Here is an 8,055-nt window from a genome sequence, read left to right on the forward strand (position 1 = left end):
CTCTGATAAAATATCTAATCGATAGAAGTATTACTTGAGAGTTTGGTAGTTCTTTTTAAGGAGGTTGGTCTAGTTGGTATGTATAGTTGAAATCACAAGGGTGATAATATCATTTATAACTATTCTTTTTATTGGTATAATAATGCATTACTTAGAATTGTAAGGATTGAGTATATTTTCTACTGCTTATCATTTAAATTTTTTGCTTATAAAAGAAATACCATCACTAAGATTATTATACCATAAATAAACATATCCTTCATACTAAATATAAATACAAATATTATAATTATTTATTTTTTATCATCCGTTTTAAAATCATTCAATTTTAACCATTGTTTTTTAATAAATGAGTAACCACAAAAAAGAAAAAAAACATACACACAAACAAAGACACATAGAATAAAATTTGATAGAAACTAGAAAAAGATATTTTTGTTTTGTCAAATAATTTAGTTGCCAGAGTTTTACCTTTTAAGATGAATAAGTATAGTGTTCAGGGGGTTTGAACTTTAACTTTACATATGATGTATATAAATAATTTAGTTAATTTTACTTTATAAAATCTAAAAAGACCGTAATTGTATAATCCTATAATAATAATTATTATTATAACATAGTAAGAAACATAACTTCTACCAAAAAAGAAGTAACAGAACAGAACTTGACAAAAAAAAAAAAGAAAAAAAAAAAACAGAACATGATTATGATTATGATCTTGATGAAGAAGAAAACAACGTTAACCCATTGAAACTGAAATTGGAGAGAAAGTAAAGTTGTTTATTATTATGCCAATTTCACCTGCAGCTGTGATCGTTCCATTGGGTATTCTCTTCTTCGCTTCTGGTCTCATCGTTAACCTCATTCAGGTCATTCCATTTCTCCTTTTTTTTTTTTTCCCTTTTTCCTTTATTTTCAATATCATCATCATATTGTTTTTCTATTACAATCTATATTGTTTTTGAGATTCAGATTTCGATTCTTCTGATTAATGATGATGACGTTGAATTTGTGTGTGTTTTCAGGCGGTATGTTTCGTGATTGTGAGGCCAATTTCAAAGAATTTGCACAGACGGATCAACAGGTTGCTTGCAGAACTTCTTTGGCTGGAGCTTGTTTGGATTTTTGATTGGTGGGCTGGAGTCAAGGTTTCTAAATTCATTCTCTCTCTCTTTTTTTTTTTTTTAGCTTATTGTGTTTGTAGTGAAGCATTGTTTAGTTGTTTTCAACTTTGTGTCTAGTTTGTTGTTATACATAGTGTGTGACATTGTGGTGAGAGAGAATAACATAAAAATTAAGAACTTTTTACCTATAGGTTCCGTCAATTAAAAGTAATTCTATTTGAAGAGTGTCAGACACTAAATATTGGTATATCTCAAAGTCAGAATTTGAACCTTGGTTCGTCACGTTGTTGTGTAAGTGTCTAGCCGCTTCCGTTAGTCACGTTGTTGGGTAAGTGTTTAGCCCCATTAATTACTACTATATATTGAAAATAATGTTCAATATAGACATTATTTACCAATTGTTAAACATTATCTACCTTCTTTCTTTGTATATGATGAAGGAAATGTACAATTGGATCTGGCTATGGTGTATTATTGTGTGTGTGAGATTTACGATGGACTACAGGTTGGAGTTCCTGGCTGAATTCAATGAAATAATATGTGGAAATCTAGGTAGTTATGTTTTGGGGAAGCATTGGAACTTTAAGATTTGAGTAGAAGTTTGGGAAATGGAATTAACCCGGTCCTTTTTAAAAAAACAAATTGGGAATGGGGGTCATTTTTATTAATCAAATTGGCAGTAATGGCCATTTCAGAACCGTCCCTGAGAGGATTTGAACGCTGTATCTTGAAATTATAAGGCTAAACTCTTACCGCTGAGTTAGCACCTCAAATGGGAAATTAACCTGATCCAGCTGTTTCCAGTAGTGCTCAAAATTCCGTCAAATGTCAAATTTGATCTTTGAGTGAGAGTTAGAAAAAAGCATTGCTATGGTCCTTTTTTCCATACACTGATGTTTTTCTTGTTCATCAAATTGAGAGCTTTTAGCCTTGAAATGGAGGAACTAGCCTATGGCAGATTCTAAGGTTTTTACGATATACCTAAAACTTGAGTTAGGACCCTCTCCATTTTCACTCTCAATTACTACATGATGATTTTCTACATCCATGTGGCTGCAGATTGGTGAAGTATCTTTGTCACCTTTATACTTTCCTTCTGCCTCCTGTTGTTTTGATAAAACTTGTTCTTCTACCATTTCTCGCCATGAAACTGCTATGAAGAGGTTGAGATTTAGGGAGAAAATTGATTTTACTACACACCAAACCATGATCTACCAATCAATTTAGGCAGAGATTTTATTCTTTTCTCCTTGAAGAGGAGCTTCTCTTTTATTTGAACAAAAAAGGTTAAGAGTTTCTGATTCCAAAGTCGAACACATCATTTTCAAATGAAGGCTCTGATTCCTTAGAATTATTTGTTTGAACTAGTCTTGATCGATGGCAATAATGTTTTTTGTTTTTTTAACTCCAACTCAAAGGCAGTCTGAAAGATTAGGACTTTGGACTATTCTAAGTATTCTTCAAAGACCTGCTAGGCTCCTGTGATTATAAATGGATCGTAATTGCTTAGGTTGTTGGTTGTTAATCATGGCATTAGAAATTGAAGGGAAATTCAATGCATTGAATATCTCTTCTGTTGTTTAATACTTTTGGTATCCCTGCCTTATGTCAAATCGTTTTAATTTTTAACTACTTTGGAGTATGTTGCAATGCTGAAAATCTGATTTTATCTAATAAGGAAAATTGGTCATATTAAATTACTTTTATATATGAAGAATTTGATTATTTATTGTTCCATTTGCTTCAGATCCAAGTATTCACAGATCGTGAAACCTTTCGTGTCTTGGGTAAGCCTCTTGTGATATGCATTTTGTGCTAGTCTTTTCCTTCTCTTCCTTGTGTTGTGCATATGTGGTTGTGTTTTGGAAAGGGTCAAAGGAAGTATTCCTGGGGCCATTTTCTCCACCTAAGTAATCTGATTCTGTCTAGAATTTTTCAGGTAAAGAACATGCTCTTGTCATATCCAATCACAAAAGTGATATTGATTGGCTTGTTGGATGGATTTTAGCTCAGGTGATTATCTTATGTAGTATGAACTTTTTCACATTTTACCGTATTTTATTTGATACTCTGGTATCAAACTAGGACAATCGGAACTTATACATCTGTGCTTTTGGATAATAAATATGGGATTCTTAAATTCAAAATTGTGTTTGTGACTCATCTGGTTTGTGGTTCAACTACTCATTGATTTTCGAACATTGTTATTTAATAGCGTTCAGGTTGCCTTGGTAGCACCCTTGCTGTGATGAAGAAATCATCAAAGTTTCTGCCGGTATGTTGCATATAACTTTATGAGTTTGAAATGAAAAGATAGACAGTGTTTTTTACTCAGTCACGTTGGCTTAATTGGATCAATCAAGGGTGTCAGGCATAATATAAACTGAATATGTATGATTAAGTAATTCAGGAATGTGTTGTATTCATGGATTGCTAATTAATGGGATGATCTATCGACTAGTTAGAGTTATCACATATTAATGGCAATAAAACATAAGACTGTTCACTTGCAGTGGGCTTGTGGTTATTTGGTCAAAAAATCAAAGTTCTATGTTGAAATGTCAATATTGAATTTTTCACATAAAAGGCCTTTTGGACCCATCATTTTCTACAAATGGCTTATTGGAAGGACTGTACCAGTTTTTAAATTTTAGATGTAGTTTTGGAGACTTGCATAACAAGTTTTTAGATCTTTGTAAATAAATATGAAATTTCTATATATTATACTTTTTATTTACACATTGCTTATTTAAAAAATGTAACACCATGAACTCTATTATATACTCACTTATTTTCATGTCCCCAAAACTCCAATAGTGAGCTTCTCTAGTATCATTTTTAACCTACTGTAGTACTTATAAGTGAATTTTACCTGTTTGAAAGAAACAAACATTATAAGTTTTTCTATAACATAGCTAGAAATAATTTTTGCTTGTATTTATCGTGAGTAAACATTAAAAATTATTATTTAATGTCAATGGCGATCTATCTGCTAAATTCCAATATGCAGGTCATTGGTTGGTCAATGTGGTTTTCTGAATATCTTTTCTTGGAGAGAAATTGGGCCAAGGATGAAAGCACATTAAAGGTATGGGAATATGGGTTACTGAAATATAATTCATATGTATGCTGGATGCTCATAAGAGATTTATATTCGCACATGTTATATTGACATTAATGTTTTCTCACCCTTGCACTGAGATGCAAAATTACAATAACTTCTCTCTCCCTCTCTCTGATTGCTCCACATTCTCTCTACTGGTGTATAAATTGTTTGATTATTTGTGAATCTCATTAGAATTGTAATATTGTATGTGCAGTCAGGCCTACAGCAACTGAGGGATTTCCCTCTTCCCTTTTGGTTGGCACTCTTTGTAGAAGGAACTCGCTTTACACAGGCCAAACTATTAGCCGCTCAGGAATATGCAACCTCGACTGGATTGCCTGTTCCTAGAAACGTTTTGATTCCAAGAACTAAGGTGAAATTTAAATAACTTCTCTATCTTTTCTCTGTTTGTCTTTTATCTTCCCTTGCTTCTCTTCCATAGTTTGAAGATGTTTTACATGACTTTGGTTGAGCTAACTATCTGACTTTTGTTTTTTTTTTTTGAGAAAAACTATTATGACTTGACTAATATACATCAGCACATCATTGGCAGGATTTTCTATTCTATGAAATTATATTACGTGCAGTGCTGCTAGCCAATTATATTAGGTTTTCTTGTTCTATTCTGTTGTTTGTTCAGAAAAATTTACTCAATTATAATGCTTTCAGGGGTTTGTTTCAGCAGTGAGTCATATGCGCTCATTTGTTCCAGCAGTTTATGATGTAACAGTGGCAATTCCTAAGAGTTCACCCGCTCCTACAATGCTAAGACTCTTCAAGGGGCAACCTTCAGTGGTGAGCTTTTTTTGCATGGTCATGTGGGACAAAAACAGAGATTTTCAGTAAGAAAAGTGAATCAAATAAAAGATATTCAGTTAAAAGAAAAGTGAACAACTATAGAAGAAACTACTAAAAAAGTCCGTTTTCCTTGGGGTTTAAAACTTTAGAGAAAAATGGTTTCAATGTAGTCTAATGCCTAATGGTGTGTTGATTGATCTATATAACTAATCCTACTTGGTAGGACGAGTCTTGGTTGTTTTGCAACTTTTTGGTGATTTCAAATAGCTTTCTTCTTCTTTTCTTTTTTTTGGTTAAAAAAAAAATAGCCTTCTTTTTTGAAAAGCCACATATTGCCGGGGGACTTCAAAGGCACTCTTTTTGTTTGTGCAAAAGAAGAGACGTGACCTCACAATTTCGTGCTTGTTTTTACTTCGAAAAATGGAGCTTTTTGGGAACAATAGTTTTCTAAATAGCTACTTGGAATCTTTACTTAGAATCCCTGCCTTTCTTACAAAGACATTTTAGCACTTATTTGTTATAAAATGTCACGTTTGATTAGAATTGTACTCATCTGAATCCTAGGTGCATATGCATATTAAACGGCATTTGATGAAGGATTTACCAGAAGCAGATGAAGCTGTTGCTCAATGGTGTCGAGATGTATTTGTGGCAAAGGTTTGTACCCTTTGAACCTTTTTATTAACAAATTATATACTCTCTATTGCTTTTTAGTTGTCATTTTAAGGTTATTTACACAAACCAAGAAAACCAATAAATTTTACTACTTTTGATGAAACTATGTGTTTTTCCTATAACATCCTTTACTTTTTGAATAAATACTTAAGTGTATTATTGACAAAACAATAGTTAATGTTGCACTTAACTTTGAAAACGACATGTAAAAAGGAACAATTTTTTTTTCTACAAAAGCTACATGTAAAAAGAAATGGAAGGAGTATTATTTTTGTTTCCTTTACTTAAGGAGTATTATGTTTGGTTGTCCTAGCTTTTATTAAGAACTGATTTTACACATTTCTGTGAACACGGTGTAATATTTGCATAAATGTCTTTGTAGATTGTCGTCACATATATATATGTATATATTCTTGAGTCTCAATTGTTTTACAACTTTGGTCTCTTTTTCTCTCCCTTATTTCCCTTGGCACACCAGGATTCTTTGTTAGACAAACATATAGCTGATGACAGATTCAGCGATCATGAGCCACGGGATCTCGGTCGACCAATAAAGTCTCTTCTGGTGAGATACTTCCTCTCAACACATCTAACATCGTATTGTCCTTATCGATAAGCTAGCTATTCTCTATTGGTATTTGCATGGTCAATAATCAACTTTATTTTTGGAACATACAGGTTGTCATAACATGGATTTTTGTCGTTGTTGCGGGGACTGTTAAGTTGCTTCAATGGTCTTCACTACTATCCTCTTGGAAGGGTGTTGCATTTTCGGTATTTAGTTTGGCAATCGTCACTGCACTGATGCAAATCTTGATTATGTTCTCACAATCTGAGCGTTCAAACCCTGCCAAGGTTCCACCTTCAAAGCCCAAAACTAGAGAAGAATTGCAGGGTAGTGATGACAAACAAGAGTAGATCACACACATTACTCAAATATGCTATACATAAATAGGGAACTTAATTTGCATTTATGTGTGGATTCTTTTGGTTATGAAATTTCATCACCTATGCAATCTTCCTTGTATTATTATGCATGCATATCAATTAATTATTTTCACATTAGGATTAATTTGTATAGATACTATAGGATAGGATGGCGTACAAAATTCTTGCATTATTCTTGTGTTCGAATATTAATTTTGTGGTTGTCTTAGGCTCTTTTTTTTTTTAATCTATTTTATATGTGTGATATTCTCTGCTGCTGCATTTTATTCTCTTAAAGGAAAAAAAAAAAATTGATACGTGGAAACGAGCATTATCACAAATAACTTACATTAATATAAATATCAAGATTATATTTTATAAAGATGAAGATTATATTTTATCTAAAAGGTAAAATTGTTTACGTCACTGACAAATGCGATCAATCTTACCTATTTTGCTAACCTCATCAACCCTAATATTACCAACCCTAATTTTAACAGTCTCTAACTAGCAGCAGATTTTGCTATGTTGAAGATTTTAAACCTTCCCTTACAACTGATACTGATTTTGAGAACTCGCTTTAAATCGTAAACTCTAGATTCTACGTTTCAGAGCTAAAATTATTCAGTAAAATTGGAAATTTAAACGAGTTTACACAATTTAACCCCACATAAAATCAATAAAATCATTTAAAATCGCATGTTTCCACCTAACAACGCAATTTTTTTCCGTCAATTCAAAAGTTCAATCTTATTATATTAATAATAAATACAATATCATATTTAGAGAGTTAATTTTTTTTATAATAATATAGTATATATGTTAATAATCATAGGATAACAATTAGTTACTTATTTTTTATACTAGTATATGCTCTTTGTTCTTTATTATAAAATTTTTTTATAGTTAAATAATTGATTATCTGGTTATATTATAGCCAAATACTTCAATGATCCTAAAAAGAGAAGTTTTGCTTATAAAATGGGACGGAAGAACGGAGGGGTACATTAAGAGTTAGACGCATAATAATTTTTAGTAAGCGTTCCCAAGAATGTCTTTTATCTTTATGCACGTGTGCGAAAAAAAAAGAAACAATATAAAAAGAATAGATGAAAACAAGTGAGAAACAAAACAAATAAGTAATTATATTTTGATAAAATAATATAATATTACAATATTTTATGCGATTATTTAAATATAATAAGTTTTTTTTGGGTAAATAGACAAAATGACATCCGACCCAACGATTTCGACATTTCTGTCAGTTGAGCTAAAATTTGTGGACATTTAAATATAATAAGTTATTTGATAAATAATAGATACATAGTACGTCAAAAAATAAATAATCGATACATAAATATTCTAAAAAAAAATGATACATAATATAAATGGCTTTTCGTAAAGATAAAATAAAACAAAAGGGGT

At 31.5% G+C, this 8,055-nt stretch overlaps 1 protein-coding gene across 1 annotated transcript; it reads left to right on the top strand.

Moving 5' to 3' along the window:
* The first annotated feature begins 621 nt into the window (after positions 1–621).
* LOC123897309 (1-acyl-sn-glycerol-3-phosphate acyltransferase 2-like) lies at positions 622–6,768 on the top strand. The gene is made up of 11 exons (XM_045947902.1): positions 622–869; positions 1,026–1,148; positions 2,872–2,911; positions 3,064–3,137; positions 3,340–3,399; positions 4,135–4,212; positions 4,445–4,603; positions 4,900–5,025; positions 5,593–5,685; positions 6,182–6,268; positions 6,382–6,768. Exons 1-11 carry the CDS (start codon positions 789–791, stop codon positions 6,619–6,621), a joined length of 1,161 nt encoding a protein of 386 aa, XP_045803858.1. The 5' UTR covers positions 622–788; the 3' UTR covers positions 6,622–6,768.
* The last annotated feature ends 1,287 nt before the right edge of the window (positions 6,769–8,055 follow it).

Source organism: Trifolium pratense, linkage group LG7, assembly GCF_020283565.1.
Source record: "Trifolium pratense cultivar HEN17-A07 linkage group LG7, ARS_RC_1.1, whole genome shotgun sequence".
Classification (NCBI taxonomy): Eukaryota; Viridiplantae; Streptophyta; class Magnoliopsida; order Fabales; family Fabaceae; genus Trifolium; species Trifolium pratense.

What these genes read in the sequence shown, in the direction of transcription:
- LOC123897309 (XM_045947902.1), top strand. Translation starts at nt 789, where the DNA reads ATGCCAATTTCACCTGCAGCTGTGATCGTTCCATTGGGTATTCTCTTC. An exon ending in TGAAACCTTTCGTGTCTTGG is followed by an intron (nt 2,912 to 3,063) that starts GTAAGCCTCTTG and finishes AGAATTTTTCAG; the next exon opens with GTAAAGAACATGCTCTTGTC. An exon ending in TTTTGATTCCAAGAACTAAG is followed by an intron (nt 4,604 to 4,899) that starts GTGAAATTTAAA and finishes TAATGCTTTCAG; the next exon opens with GGGTTTGTTTCAGCAGTGAG.